At 49.0% G+C, this 14,302-nt stretch overlaps 7 protein-coding genes across 7 annotated transcripts; 3 read left to right on the top strand and 4 right to left on the bottom strand.

Moving 5' to 3' along the window:
* Positions 1-139: 139 nt before the first annotated feature.
* N7447_002620 (uncharacterized protein) lies at positions 140-361 on the top strand (the record flags this gene model as incomplete). The annotated part of the gene is made up of 1 exon (XM_057226895.1): positions 140-361. One exon carries the CDS (start codon positions 140-142, stop codon positions 359-361), a length of 222 nt encoding a protein of 73 aa, XP_057090911.1.
* An 85-nt stretch (positions 362-446) lies between these two features.
* On the top strand, positions 447-4,358 carry N7447_002619 (exocyst subunit SEC8; the record flags this gene model as incomplete). The annotated part of the gene is made up of 5 exons (XM_057226894.1): positions 447-1,041; positions 1,100-1,273; positions 1,329-2,317; positions 2,368-2,484; positions 2,538-4,358. 5 exons carry the CDS (start codon positions 447-449, stop codon positions 4,356-4,358), a joined length of 3,696 nt encoding a protein of 1,231 aa, XP_057090910.1.
* Positions 4,359-4,874: 516 nt separating this feature from the next.
* N7447_002618 (putative extracellular cellulase CelA/allergen Asp F7-like) lies at positions 4,875-6,072 on the top strand (the record flags this gene model as incomplete). Its single annotated transcript, XM_057226893.1, has 2 exons — positions 4,875-5,603; positions 5,662-6,072. 2 exons carry the CDS (start codon positions 4,875-4,877, stop codon positions 6,070-6,072), a joined length of 1,140 nt encoding a protein of 379 aa, XP_057090909.1.
* A 312-nt stretch (positions 6,073-6,384) lies between these two features.
* N7447_002617 (uncharacterized protein) lies at positions 6,385-6,773 on the bottom strand (the record flags this gene model as incomplete). Its single annotated transcript, XM_057226892.1, has 4 exons — positions 6,385-6,475; positions 6,547-6,615; positions 6,671-6,711; positions 6,759-6,773. The coding sequence occupies 4 exons, from the start codon at positions 6,771-6,773 to the stop codon at positions 6,385-6,387; spliced, it is 216 nt and encodes a 71-aa protein (XP_057090908.1).
* An 806-nt stretch (positions 6,774-7,579) lies between these two features.
* N7447_002616 (basic helix-loop-helix domain-containing protein) lies at positions 7,580-8,507 on the bottom strand (the record flags this gene model as incomplete). The annotated part of the gene is made up of 2 exons (XM_057226891.1): positions 7,580-7,920; positions 7,976-8,507. 2 exons carry the CDS (start codon positions 8,505-8,507, stop codon positions 7,580-7,582), a joined length of 873 nt encoding a protein of 290 aa, XP_057090907.1.
* A 2,058-nt stretch (positions 8,508-10,565) lies between these two features.
* N7447_002615 (putative protein N-terminal asparagine amidohydrolase) lies at positions 10,566-11,839 on the bottom strand (the record flags this gene model as incomplete). Its single annotated transcript, XM_057226890.1, has 2 exons — positions 10,566-11,539; positions 11,662-11,839. The coding sequence occupies 2 exons, from the start codon at positions 11,837-11,839 to the stop codon at positions 10,566-10,568; spliced, it is 1,152 nt and encodes a 383-aa protein (XP_057090906.1).
* A 563-nt stretch (positions 11,840-12,402) lies between these two features.
* N7447_002614 (uncharacterized protein) lies at positions 12,403-13,861 on the bottom strand (the record flags this gene model as incomplete). The annotated part of the gene is made up of 2 exons (XM_057226889.1): positions 12,403-13,163; positions 13,231-13,861. 2 exons carry the CDS (start codon positions 13,859-13,861, stop codon positions 12,403-12,405), a joined length of 1,392 nt encoding a protein of 463 aa, XP_057090905.1.
* Between the last annotated feature and the right edge of the window lie 441 nt (positions 13,862-14,302).

Here is a 14,302-nt window from a genome sequence, read left to right as displayed (position 1 = left end):
ATTGATTAGACGACATTATGTAGAATACAGCCTATATGGCTATACGCCATTTCAATACTGTCTAGGCATAAATAGTCTAGCGTGAATCAAACACCAAATAGTTGTTAGCAATAAATACAGCGGCGCAATAAACGATATAATGGAGACCATTTGTAAACTTACCGACAACTGGCCAGTGGAATGGAATGCGGGAAGCTCTGGTGGAGCCTTGACACTCCGCCCCGGCCTGTTCCAACACTACCACAACGGCGTCACTGAATTGCTTCCAGTTCTCTCTGTATTTCAAGCCAAGAATGCCCGCAGCTCCTCGCCAATTGTCACGCGCAAGTCACAGGATCTAATACCGAACGTTTCTGGCTAACGGCCCCACGCCAGCCCCTTGTCACAGCCCACCAACACTTCCATACTGAACCGGAACACCCCGTGATTAGCGCGCGTCATATGCAATGAGCGGCCAAAACGGTTATGGTAACGGGTATGGCTACTCCGGCCCGGGCCGGTACGATGGCAACGATGGGGGATACGGTGGAAACAGCAACCCTGGGGTAAACGGATACGGTGGATTAGGTGTCGCACCACCAGGCGGAGGTGCACGTTCAGATCGTCGCCCCGGCGGATATGGTGGTTTCTACGCCGACTCGCCTCAGCCTCCAGATCTATCTCCAGGCCAATCTCCCCCGCCAAGCCAGTCGCCCGAGCGGCGGCGCGATCGAACGAACCGGGACTGGCAGCAACCCTCTCCGCAACCGTCGTCGAACCCCTCTCCGCATCCCCCATCGCATCCCTCGTCGGACCCGTCCTCACAAGCCTCTTCGCATCCCTCTTCACGGTCGCGCACAAGGAACCAAGAACCCGATAGGAAGAACCAGGAAGAACGGTCTAGGGATGCAAATCGGTACGCGGACCACAGGGACCAAAGAGATCAACGGGACCCGAGAGGCCAAAGGGAGGAGAGAGGCCAAAGGGACCATAGGAGCCAGAGGAATGCCTCGCCTGTAGCTATGAGGAGCAATAGCTCGGGGGAGGCACAGGCTATTGAAAGTATGTCTTTTTCTTCTGTTTGGCCTGGCCCAATAGCTAATGTGGTCATTTTCAACAGCGATTCTCCAGTCTATCCAGCGCGACTGGGACTTCATGACCGATACTGAGTGCGTACCAGTACACGTTGCTTTGAGTTTGATGGACACAAGTACGTTGGGCAAAGCAGATCGCGAGCCGGAATTTTTGCACATGTACAATGACATCCAGAAGACATTGAAGGCAATTGTCAATGGTAGGTCCTTTCTGCAGTGGCCAGGGCAGGCATATGCTAAAATTGCATGTCATAGAACACCATCAGGGATTCAACAGTTCTATTGGAACGTACCACAAAATCCAATCCAATATATCTTCCTCGCAGACTCGAGTGCGCAGCCTGAGAAATGCCCTGGATCAAGCCAAATCCGGGTTAATATCGACCAAGCCCGAGTTGAAAGGCCTGGCAACGTCGTCTCAGAACTACGATGATATCGTACAGCTGTTCACTCAGATTGAGGAAATCCAATCCCTTCCCGAGAAATTGGAATCTCAGATCTCAGACAAGCGCTTCCTTGCAGCTGTGGATGTGCTTCACACTGGTCTCCGAGTTCTACGGCGCTCGGAGCTGGAAGACATCGGTGCTTTATCCGATATTCGCGCTTATTTCATAAACCAGGAAACGTCGCTCACAGACATCCTAATCGAGGAGTTGCACGACCATTTATACCTTAAATCACCATATTGCTCAGACCGGTGGAAACCACCGACATCTGATGAAAAGGAGGTGCATACATCTGATTGGTCCGGTAGTCGCTCTTGGGAACGGCCTGTGTATAATTTCCTGGCCAAGTTCGATCCGTTGACGCCTATGGTCGAAGACGCCTCTCGGAACCCGGAGGCTGACACGTTTTCCTATATTCAGTTATTGATCGAAGCACTGAACAAGATGGGTCATCTTGACATCGCGGTTCATAGAATTGAGCAGCGTCTTCCGGTAGAACTGTTTGCTGTGGTGGATAAGACAAACGCAGAGGTTGATACTCGCTATCCTGCCCCAACCAAGAGCTTCTCGGCCCAGGATAACTACAAACAGTCCAGTCTCCCCACCGAGATTATTGAAAAACGGGGCCACGTCCTTTCTGAGTTCTTGTGGGCATTGTATGCCAAGTTCGAGGCAATTGCGGAAGGCCACCGGATTCTTCACGATGTTGTTGCGGCTATTGTGGAACGAGAAGGTCTAATTAAAAGCGAGACGCTTTCCGGTGGATTCAAGGAGTTGTGGAAACTTCTACAAAGCGAGGCAAGACCCCAACACCTTTGACTGGCATCGCGAATATTAATTTATTTTAGATACGATCTCTCATGCATGACTATCTTGCAACCGATGGCGACTCTTCTGTTCGATCTAGAGCAGAGGAAACTGACACTCGACGTCACCTATACACCGGCAACCGCGATAAGAATAAGGTAAGGAGACCAGTCCTTTTCATCTTCTCAATAGCTGACCCTTTATGTCGTAGAAAATGTTCAAGTTGTCCGACATTGAGCAAAACACTGAGATGAAAGCTGAACAGGACGAACTGGATGAAATCCTCAAGTCCTCGGTTCCGGGACTTGTTTCCAAGTCAAGGCAAAAGACCGCAACAAATAATACTACACAATCCCATAAGGGCAACTCAGGGACCGGGCATAAGATTTTGCTTGAACCAAGTGTCTTCAATATGGGGATCCTGCTTCCTCCCTCTTTATCCTTCATTCAACGGCTCAAGGATATTGTTCCTGTTGATTCGGATATTCCGATGGGCACTTTGACCTCCTTTTTGGATGACTTCATGGTCAATGTCTTCCTGCCTCAGTTGGATGAAACAGTGACGGATCTCTGCACCCTCAGCTTCATTTCCGCAGATGCGTTTACAGAAGACCCCCAATGGGCTAAGTCCTCTCCTCGGCCTATTTTCAGAGGAACGGTAAAATTCATGTCCATTGTTCGGGAATTTAGCAAAATGCTGTCGAGTATTCCCCACGATCAAGCATTTACGCAGCTTCTTATTGACCAGATCGTGACCTATTATGACAAGTGCTGTGGGTGGTACAAAGCAATGGTCACGAAAGTCTCTGCGCGGAACCGCGGAGGCGAAGTCCAACTGAAAGCTGCGGCTTCGTTTGCTGATTCAGGCGACATCTATGATGTCGTCGATGAACTGTGGAAAGGTGCCGGGGACAAGAAACAGACACTGATCGACACAGAAATCGACCTTCTTCTCAAGCGAACAAGGGAAGTGCCTTTGGAGCCTTACGACATCATATCTGATCCGAAAACTGTCATTTCACTTTCACTCCTGTACAACAGTATGGAATGGCTTGCCAGTCACCTCGCGAAAATTCGACTTGTGGTTGAACATAACGCGGATGCCGAGTCATCCAGTTTGACGGCAACTGGCCGGCCATCTCGTAGATGGACTTTGTTCGGGTCTATGAAGCCTAATCGCGATAGCATCAATCACCCGGTGCATCTACCACTCAACCACGAGACTGCTGTCGCCTTCGATGGGACCCTTGAATCATTACATCGGCTTGGGGCTACTTCAATTCTGACGATGCATATTGACATCCGCTGTGGCATCATCCACATGTTGACTAAAACAATGTCCGGGCCAAATCCTCCTAACTTGCGGAACTCTGAGCCCGTCACTCCATCCCCAAACACAACGGACAACTGGTGGCATATTATCATGAATCAGCCAACCGCTGCATCGCCCACAATTCTCGCACTTAACAATGATCTCATCGCATTCGACACTAACATCTCGACGTATCTGGGATCTGTTGAGCGCTGGTTTATCACATCGGGCCTGGCACGGTTTATCGACCGGGTATTTGTTGCCTGCACCGAGTATATCGGGGCCATGAATGAGAATGGAGCGCTACGACTACAGCTTGATGTGCTTGTTCTCCAACAAAACTTGAAGAACATTATCATCGATCCAGTTGGTGATTCGTCGGATTCGGCCACAGATTTACACACGCAGGCTGCTCAAGAAGTTGTCGCCCTACCGCGCAGCGCCAAGTTCCTAGACTGGTTCCTAGAAGGCGCTGAGAAGACCCTTGAGTACGCCAAGGAAGAGAAGGAGGCTTTTGCGTCCCTTGGCGACAAAGCCTTGGCTGCTGGTAACGGCGAGCCTTTTACCTACGATGAGCTACGTGTTCTCGTAGAGCTATGCTTCTCTGAAATTCTGCGTGGTCCACGCGGGGCGGAGAGCCGAGAGGAATTTATGTCGGCGAAAAAGGCCAGTGCTGATGCGCTACTGGGATTGAACGAGATTATGTGGGATGCTCGATAGCCCTGGCCAATCCTACAGCCTAGAACAGCTCATTTTATCTTGACTCACTGTCATTTCCTCTTTTTCCTCTTTTTTTCCCCTCTTTAATTTAAACAACCTTCACTAGCCTAACACGGTATAGTGTAATGGATCAAAGACCGTTTTCGGCTTCTCCGGAGCATTTATACTGGCCAACAATCTACGCCATGTTTCATCTTTTGAGTGTAGTTCTTACTATGAAATGATCAATTTTACTAGTTCACTGAGCCACGAGTATGAGCATGGATTTCAAGGGCGCCTAAACTTATATACCAATCCATCCCAAGTTTTTCTTCTCTCTTTTCATACATTCTTTTGCTTCCTTTACACTTCTGTCTGGAACAGTAACTCTTTCGAATCTGGCATTCGTTATCCAGACGTCCATTCTTTTACAGTGCACCTGCACGTCCGATCATTTCTAAGAGTCAATCTGTGACTTATTCAATCTTCGATACCTTGTCTTAAACCCTTCCATTCTTTCGATCTACAAATCCAACAATGAAGTATCTTCGCCTGGCTTCTGTGGCCGCTCTTATCAGCGCCGCTACTGTCTCCGCTGGCCCATTGGGCATCCGCGAAGATGACGGATACTGCCCTAAGGGCTACACTATGAGTGTCTACTACAAGACCATCTATGCATCTGCGACCTCTGTACAGTCTACAGTTGCCTCGTCGTCTACTACGGCTGCTGTCCTGTCTCAAACCACCGCTGCGCCCACATCGACTACTTCCGTTGTCGTGGAGTCCACGACTACTGCCCCAGTTATCAAAATCGAGACTACGACCTCTGCCGCCCCTGCTGCCGATACCACAACTGCCACGGCCGAAATTGTCAAGTCCGATCCAGCTGTGGTTGTTCCCCCCACTTCACTTGCGACTCTCCCCGTTGAGCCTACTGCTGTCCCGGTCGTGAAGGCCCCAGTTGTGAAGGCCCCCGCCGAGCAGACCACCACCAAGGCTACCGTTGAAGCTCCCAGCACTTCTACCAAGTCCTCTACTTCTTCCTCTTCCACCAAGTCTGCATCCACCAGCCCCTCTAACGGCACCCCCGGCAAGGCCACCTTCTACGGCGGCAATGTCGGTGGCGGAACCTGCTCATTCTCCGGCTACACCCTCCCGAGCCACCTCTTCGGCGCAGCCCTCTCTCTTCAGCGTTGGGATGACGCAGCCAACTGCGGTTCCTGTGTTTCCGTCACCGGACCCAGTGGTAACTCCATCAAGGCAATGGTAAGCCAAGCCCCTCTTCCCTCCCATCCCATCCCCAACCCACTCTAACCCAAACCAGATCGTCGATCAATGCCCCGAATGCGAAAGCAACCACCTCGATCTCTTCCAGAACGCCTTCGCCGAGCTCTCAGATATCTCCGCCGGCATCATCCAGACCACCTGGTCATATGTGTCTTGCGATCTGGACGGACCCATCAAGCTCAAGAACAAGGAGGGTACATCCGCCTACTGGTTCTCGATGCAAGTTGTTAACGCCAACGAGCCTGTGGCTTCGTTGGATGTTAGCACTGACGGTGGTAGCACGTGGCAGGAAACCTCCCGCCAGTACTACAACTTCTTCGAGAACTCTGCTGGATTCGGTACTAGCACTGTTGATGTGCGTATTACCGGTGCTAGTGGCAAGACCGTTGTTGTCAAGAACGTCGGTGTTGGCTCTGGCAACGAGGTTACTGCCAAGTCGAACCTGTAAATTTGGGGTTGAGTGGAGAAACTGTAAATTTATTTTCTTCTGTTGATATTCTTCATTGAGGTGGTTTGGTGCGGGGATTTCTGTGTCCGAGGTTATCTACTCCATTGCAATTGACTTATAGCAATGTCGATCTACAAGGTCCCTCTCTCTTCAAAACATATAGCTCATTTGCTCTCTATCGTAAACTCGTACTCTGGCTGGTAAAGACTCAGTTGTATACGTCACAGCCCAAAGAGGCCGTGATGCAACACGCTAACGAATCGGTCCTCCTGCTATGCATGCTGTCCGCAAAATGTCATATCTGGCAGACAATTACTGTGTCCTCATTTCACCATCCGCCTCGACATTCTCGACATGCGGGTGTGAGTCCAGGCTATGAACCGAATCCTCGGGGAAAGTGACACTTTAAACATCAAGATCAAGAATTAGCCACCTCACCGGAAAGAAGACCGATAGAGTGTGGAAACAACTCACGAAAAGCCCTTGATCAACGAGTATTCGTGTCCGATAGAGCCACCTTGCTCCTGGGCATGTTCCTTGACGCTAAAAGGCAATGTATTAGCATAGTTTATCTCAAATATCAGCGTGAGATGCATACGCCTGAACCTGGTCGTCGGTTGCGTCTGGCTTGCACGTGATCTAAGAGGGTTAGCAAGAATACGGTTTGAATGTGTTATTTTACTCACAATGTAGGAAGGCATGTTTGTATAATAAAGAGGAAATATGAGAAACAGATCGGATTAAGTAGAAAAGGAAGATGACTTGGATTGCGTTGACATCATAAGAGGGAGGGGTAGACTAAGCTGATCAAGGCTGTGTCATCTCCGCTCGGATGATTTGACCTCAGTGGCTGATTGAATGACGCCGCTGTTAGTTGTAGATCTTTTTGAAAATTGAATTTGGCAAGTCACATTCGACGCTATAGTCAATGAGCGGACGAAATGTGAGAGCTCTGCGACAGCCCCCTCAATATACAACTATGACACGATTCCTACAACAAGTCTAGGGAAGAGATGAAACAGTTCGAAAAAAAGGGACTAAACAATCCGCAGCTCCATTCCAAGGCAAACCCATCCCAGCCATAGATTCGCCAGCCCACAATCCATTAATGATGAAAAGAAAAGAAGAAAAAAAAAAAAAAAAAAACAAAGAACAAAGAACAAAGCCCGAGTAGCGTACAAAGACCGTAAATATGTGTGGGCAAAGAATGATCAAAGGGGGTAAGCAGCAACACAAGAGAAAATTGCGCAAACAAGTCGCAAGGGTAGCTAATGGGAAATGTAATTCAGAATGCCAGGGGCAGACCTTGTGAGGAAACGGGGGGTAATGAGAAGTTCATGGTGAGGTTACATCGATTGGAGGAAACATGGCAGTAAGAGAAAATATCTGGTAACAGCAGAACAGCAGAACAGCAGATTTGAAAAACAGAGAGATGAGGGTATGTTCAAGTCTTGACCTCCGGAACGCAACAAGTCGTAGCACATGCAGAAGAATAAGGATGATGAGCCTAATCCATCTCCAGTGACTCTAGCTCTTTAGCCTCTTCGTAGTCATCAAAGTCTAAGCCAGCATCCCGGCAACGCGACAGCCACTTAAGGGCGATGTTGTTGCGCCGGGCGACCTCGCCCTTGAGCTTGGAGTTCGAGCCGCTGATCTCGGCGATAGCATGATTAGCAGTCAGGCTGTGCTTCTCGAATTGTTCGTCGATGTTCTTCTTGTCTTCCTGCAGCTGCAGGATATATTCAATGGCACGTTGAAGGATCGCGCCCTTGTTCTTATCACAGTTCGGCACAAGACGAGCAATCTGGTTGATACCTTCATTAATAGCTTCGCGGCGGCGGCGTTCAACTAAAGGAAGGGGTCAGTATGGAAGCACGAACGCGATCGGAAAATTGGTTCTTACCTTCTTTGTGATTGTTCTTGCGGATTTGGTGCCATTCAGGAGAGCCAACGGTAGGCTTCTGGTTCATACTCTGAGCCTCGCGCGCAGCGTAGACGGCGGCGGCAGTCGAATTGTGGTTGTGACCACCGCCCATGGGGGTCTGGTTCATCTCATCGGCAAAGGACAGCCCTTGGGTGAGGTTGCTTGCATCGAAACCGGAATCGGGAGGAGGGGGGTACTTGTGTTGAGGGGTGTGTGCAGCCAGGGCGGCTTTGGCGTTCGCGGTCAACGCGTTATCGTCAGACAGGCCATTCTGCGGACCAACATGCTGAAGAATTTGTTGATCAATGTTGAGTTCGGCCCCAGTGTTGGGAAGTCCGTGGTCGTAGTTCCCAAGCCCTCCGTGGCCAAAGTTGTGCTGGTTATCCATGCTGCCGTTGCTTCCGTGGGAAGAGCGGTTAAGACGCTGCGAGTCGGGACCTAGATCCTCGGAGCCATCTCTCTTGCGCTTGTGCGAGCCATTATCTGGGCTATTCATGGTGGGATCAGACATGCTGAGCCCTAAAGCTGATCGTCCTATGCGTGGTAATGATTAGTCATGCAGCTAGGAAGTGAAAAGTGAAGTGAAGCGAGTCTCGGAGAACAAGAGAACAATATGATTGGAGATATGAAAGCAGCCTGCGGTAAGATGGTGCCTGGCAGATCAAGTCCCGGGAAGATCAGTGGACACCCCGCGAAGTAAACAGACGCGTGGAGCCGACGCGCTCGCAAGGCATCCCAGGTTGAGGCCGGACATGTCCAACCCGACCATCGCCATTCAATTTTTCTGGCGGGCAGCAGTGCATGGGGATAGTTTTACGGGGCAGTAATGTTGTCGAGCGATCGCATATAATGCGATGCCTCCAAACACCGGGGTTGCAGATATCAAGAACGCGTCATGATGGCTTGCAGGCAGCTGAGGTCACACAGGGGGGCAGCATCGTGGAGGTCACCACTGGCGATGAGCATCACGATGCGACATGCAATGATATGGGGAAATCTATATGAAGATGGGGCATTGATGGAGCCGTACCTTGGGATGATCTCTCTTTATCACCTGACAGGAAGTCACCTGCCCGACAACAACACGACGCAGGTCACGTTGTCTGCGAAACCCCGAATTCGAAATTGGGACGTGAAAATGCGAAAGTTGAAAATTTGAAGAAGCCGATATCAAGATATGCAAACAACTTAGCAATCTACCTTGCGGTAAATTTAGAAATAAGAAAAGGCGTCTCTTTAGGAAGATGTAGAGTGGCGGACAAGTTCAAGATGGATTGCTCACGTGGCAAGGAGGTGGTCAAGAGGAGGAGTCGCGCTGAATACGGCAGCTCAGAACGACCAATGGTGCAGTAAATCACCTGATTTCCCTTATTCAAAAAGATACACTGACGTAAGCGTACCGCATACCGCCTGGAAGCCCTGGAGGTCTAGACAATTTTGCAAACACATCCAAAAAGAAACCGACAACACAGCTGAAGATAACCAACTAAAATGCTTGAATAGATTCTACGCCTCCATCTCTCATCGGAAGTCATGTGCAGCCATCCCGTGCCCCTCTGCTGCACACCTCTTTTCTCGATCTCTGATTGGCTGCCGGCTCTCGGAGGGGGAATTCCTGGATCACGTGAAGGTGTATCTTATGGGCCAATCACAGGCTCTATTCACCCACTACAAGGAGGGGGGTCAGACCGTCGGATACAAAGAACTTCATAAATCTACACAATAACAAGTATATGGGCGTAGTCTAGACACACTAGAAGCCTACTAACTACATGTAATATAGCCGGCATTGATCCGGGGTGACCCCCATCCTTGTTTCTCTGCAAGTCATCAGGTTAGATCCACTAGTGTATGAGATACCCCTTCAAGTGAATCAGGAAACATAACAGGGGAATATCCCAGTATATTGGTAGCAATAGGAAACAAAGTCGTGCATTATGTAGCGGGTGTACCGGTCTATATCATGATATAACACGAGTTCTTTTTATAATACAGCTTAAATGATACATTCTTTCTACTGCTCGTCGGTTTTACCTCTGATCCCTCATCGAGGTGGGGGAGAGCAGAATCACATGTTTCAGAATAAGCATCCTGAAATAGGATTCCCTAAGCCCTTCACACCACTATCTCTCCAAAGGGTTGCATTGGAGATCTAAAAGGGTATCCTCTAGTACTTTGCGCGCATATTGATAAACCTGGAGACTGAATGATCATGAGACCTCAGAATTCCCCCTGCGATATTAAGCTAAGTATCTGGGCTTTTCGCCTGAAGATTGCGACGATCTCGACGATCTTCCTCTGGTGTCATCATGTTTGGGTCCCTTGTCACATGGATCACCTACAAATGATGCGCTATGGCAATCGGTGGAGTTTCCATACCTGAAGGTAGGATCGCCATAACACTGAGCAATATATACTGTTTAGTGTATATATTCTGGGATTGGGAGGTATCACAGAAATTCGAGCGATCGAAATGTGATTTCTAATGTCATGTTGCTAGGGTGGACCCTCAATCAGTTCATAGACTCTTCACTATCTGTGGAATAGCCTGATGCGTCCAGTGCACCCCTCACTCAGACGCCTTTTTCAGTGCAAATACCATTTGTGGATCTGCCGTAGTATCCGCGAAACAAATACCCTCCTCTGCGGCGCCTAGCATATCCCAGCAAAGTATCTTCACGTCGAATGGGATGCCTGCATCCTCTGTCTCACTTTCCTCATCAGAGGCGTGCGCACCTGACTCTGCATATTTCTCTGCAGCATTGAGAGTGGGCCGTTGCGTCACAGCAATGATAGCGCTTGTGCCCGCATATCGCGCCGGTGGCTTGGTATCTTCTGTCGATGGCTCCTCGCCCGACCGATTAGAAAACACAATGACGATCTTCTTCGGAGGATCTGCCGCCTTTCCGCCATCAAGATCTACCTCATGTTCCATCCTCTTTTGCAACAGGGGCCAAAACCGCTGAAGCCAATAGTTGAAAGTATCCATCTCGGGCTTATCCTTCAAGGCATCGAGCTCTTCCCGGCTCAGAATGGTCAACCAGGCCATGGACAGAATGACAAGCTGGGACTTGGAGTCAAGAACTCGAGTCGCAAACTCCCACTTGTCGAATGGCGCCTCGAACTTGTACGGATTGATATCCATGCAGATACCAAGCGAAGTCGCGACCTGTTTTTTCCCGGGTAAAACTTGCTCACCCTGACGCACCGGATTTGTCAAGGAAGATAGGTTGCCTTCAGTGGCGAATTCAAGCTCATGAAATCCTCGCTCGACTTGACCTTCGGCCGCCCACGTTTCGTCGGTGTAATACAAGAAGGTTTTGCGGTAGTTGAGGATGAACACACCGTTCTCGTCGACAACAAGAAGTGAGTTATAGCATGTGACTTTGTCGGGATTTTCAGAATCTTTCTCAATCTCCGGATACCCAACACAGATCTTGCATCCCAAGCGCTTCGCAGTTTCGCGGGCCCAAGAGGCAGAGGGGCCTTTACCAGCTGGCTCGAGATATGGCTTGATCGCTTCCAAAGAAGGGAAGTTATACCCTAGTTGTTCATTAGCCAGTGAAGCTTTTTCCCCAGGCTGAGCTGTATGTTATAGACTGGGGGAGACAGGGCTCATGCTGCTCAATATACGCTCGTGGACAGCCGGTTGGGTAGGCACTTACCCGTCATCGCCAACTCGGGCAGCACCAAGATATCAGGCTTCAACAGATCGACCCCAATCCCAAGCTCCTTTCCATTTACAGAAACGGTCTTGCCGGTCTTCAATAAAGCATTTGCTTTCTCGATATTGCCTTTGAGATCGCCTAGCTTCGGCGCGAATTGGAGAGTTGCAATCCTCATCTTGTGAGACGGTGAAGTTGAGAAGTTTCTGAAGTCAAGATGTGATACGGGTTGTGTGATAGGATATTTCTTAGTGAGCAATAAAAGAGCCGCATCTGAAGTCAATGGTGTTGGCTTGGTTGAGGTATGAAGTTCGTGTCTTCTGGTCCCGACACGGACACAGCGGGGCAGGTTTTTTGCCAGAATGATGGCGGGCAGTTCGGAATGCTTGAATTATATCCCAATATACCCAAAACGACGATTTATATACTGTGATTTTCGAGTCCAAGACAGGACCTGTTACTTCCGAAGTATGGTTGTTGTTTGGACAGAAGGGCGATGTTTTGGGCCGCGAGTCATGAAAGTTGGTGCCTCAGGGGTGAACATCCGCCCTCGATTCACCACAAGCATTGTAACATTCACAGATTTTAACTGAATTTTTCAATTTCAAGGCTATCGAGTAGTTCGTAGATATTACAGCTGTGTGTACTATGAACGATATCAAAAGCATGTCAATAGATGCACTTAGGTCGTGCACCGTCATGTTGAACTATGGTTATGAGTATTAACACAAGAAAATGCATTTAGTTCCGCTCGCAATCAGGCAATGCCCATTTGACCATCCAATCTGACATTAGCACCTCTTCAGCAGTCGGTCGCTCTTCTGGCCTAAATGACAGCATCCGACGCATCAAATCCAGAAACGCGGCTTTCTCCTCTTCCTCAATTTCGCCTCCCATTTTCCGTCTCCATTTCTGCACACCGATCTCAAATGATTCCTCCAGAGGAGGCCATTTATTTTCCATATAGGACTCCTTTGGATATGCATCCTCATGGAAAAACCGGGCTCGTCCTTCCCAGCGCTGCCACCATTCCGGTGGCATAGGCCCTAATACATCGACATGCTGGGCCGCTATCTCATCCTCATCCATAAAATCGGTGCTAAAGATGGCCATCATTCCAATAATCTCCCAGATTGCCGTAGCTAGACTCCAGATATCTGAGGGAAATGCGAGCGAGATCCGCGATTCGAACTTGGCTTCTGGAGCTCGAAACGCGATTGGCGTATGGCAGTCTTTCCCAAGACGAATATCTGAAGCGGGGGAAAACGCTTCACCAAAGTCACTCAGAAGCGGGTGTGCGTCGGATGACGAGAATTTCTCCGCGTATTTCCCTAGGAACAACGGCACAACAGCTTTAGCCGGGACATTGGGTGATAATGGTTCTCCGTCACGTCGTGTGACAGGGACTGTCTCAGGCTCGCCAAATGTTTCATAGAATTTCTTGATAGAAAGCTCATCGAAACTGGATGGGGCTTTGACCAAAATGTTGTTCAAATGAATATCTGATCACCCAAAATATTTGGGTATTGGTTAGCTAGTATCTAAACAATAGTCATGGTTATAACAAACCTCCATGAACATAGCCTCGTGAATGTGTATAAGCAACAGCCTGTACTAGTCGATATGATAGTGCTCGAGCAACTTCGAGAGGGAAAAGACGATTAAAAGAGACCTCTCTGAGGTTACATTGTGCAGGGTCCACGGTGTAGCATATATGCTTTCCATTGGGACCTTGCACTTCGAATTCATGTAGAAAGACAGGTACTAAATGACGGCCGTGATATACCGGTGAAGAAGACGAATGCTGAGCAGACAACGCCCTAAGGACTTTCGTCTCGTGCTGAATCGAGTCAGCTATGCAGACCTTGAGAGTAACATATCGGTTTAGATAAGCATCTCGGGCAAGCCAAACCGTCGAATAGGCCCCAAAGCCAAGTTTGTCTGCAATTATATAACGGCCATGTAGCACGTCATCGACCATGATTGGGTGATAACCCCCAGGCTGGTATTCTTCAAGTTTCTCCACACCCTTGATCCAGTCATACTCGACGCGATGTTTCTTGGACATTGTAGTGCCCAGCCGCGTAAAAGACACGGAGTCGAGCTTTTGATGCCATAGGGATCGGAAAACTGGAATTGAAGATCGAGATGAGCTCGAAAAGTGGACAGGGTGCGCAAATATTCTCACGAAGCGTGCCATGATATGCCGGCGTGATGGTTCGAAGAAATAGCCATGAAGTTCCCTCAAAAGAGGTAAATCAAGCCCTTGATTTTATGGTTATTAAGAGATGATCCCAAGAGTTTTGCAGGCCTTGTGGTGTTCTCATATGGCAGGACATATATCGATGGGGACATCGATGGAAATCTATAGCGGCCTGCTGGACATGGGTGTTATTGGGCTGAGAACACCAATTCACCGCCTCGCTCTCCGCCTCTTCTCCAATTGTTCTCATTTTCTTCTTACTGTTCTATATTATAATCCAATACAAGTATGTAGGGGAAGTTTAGAAGGTTCCATCTGAGGCTAGCAGCAACTGATTGGCATCTACTCGATATGCGGTGAAGGACGTGTGCCCTTTTCAAGGGTATCGTTGCTGCTTTCAATTTTAGACAGGCTGGTCTATAGAGCGACAATGATGGA

The sequence above is a fragment of the Penicillium robsamsonii genome (assembly GCF_028829455.1).
Source record: "Penicillium robsamsonii strain IBT 29466 chromosome Unknown utg000001l_segment0_segment0, whole genome shotgun sequence".
NCBI classification, from domain to species: domain Eukaryota; kingdom Fungi; phylum Ascomycota; class Eurotiomycetes; order Eurotiales; family Aspergillaceae; genus Penicillium; species Penicillium robsamsonii.
This window is presented reverse-complemented; position numbering and strand designations above follow the sequence as displayed.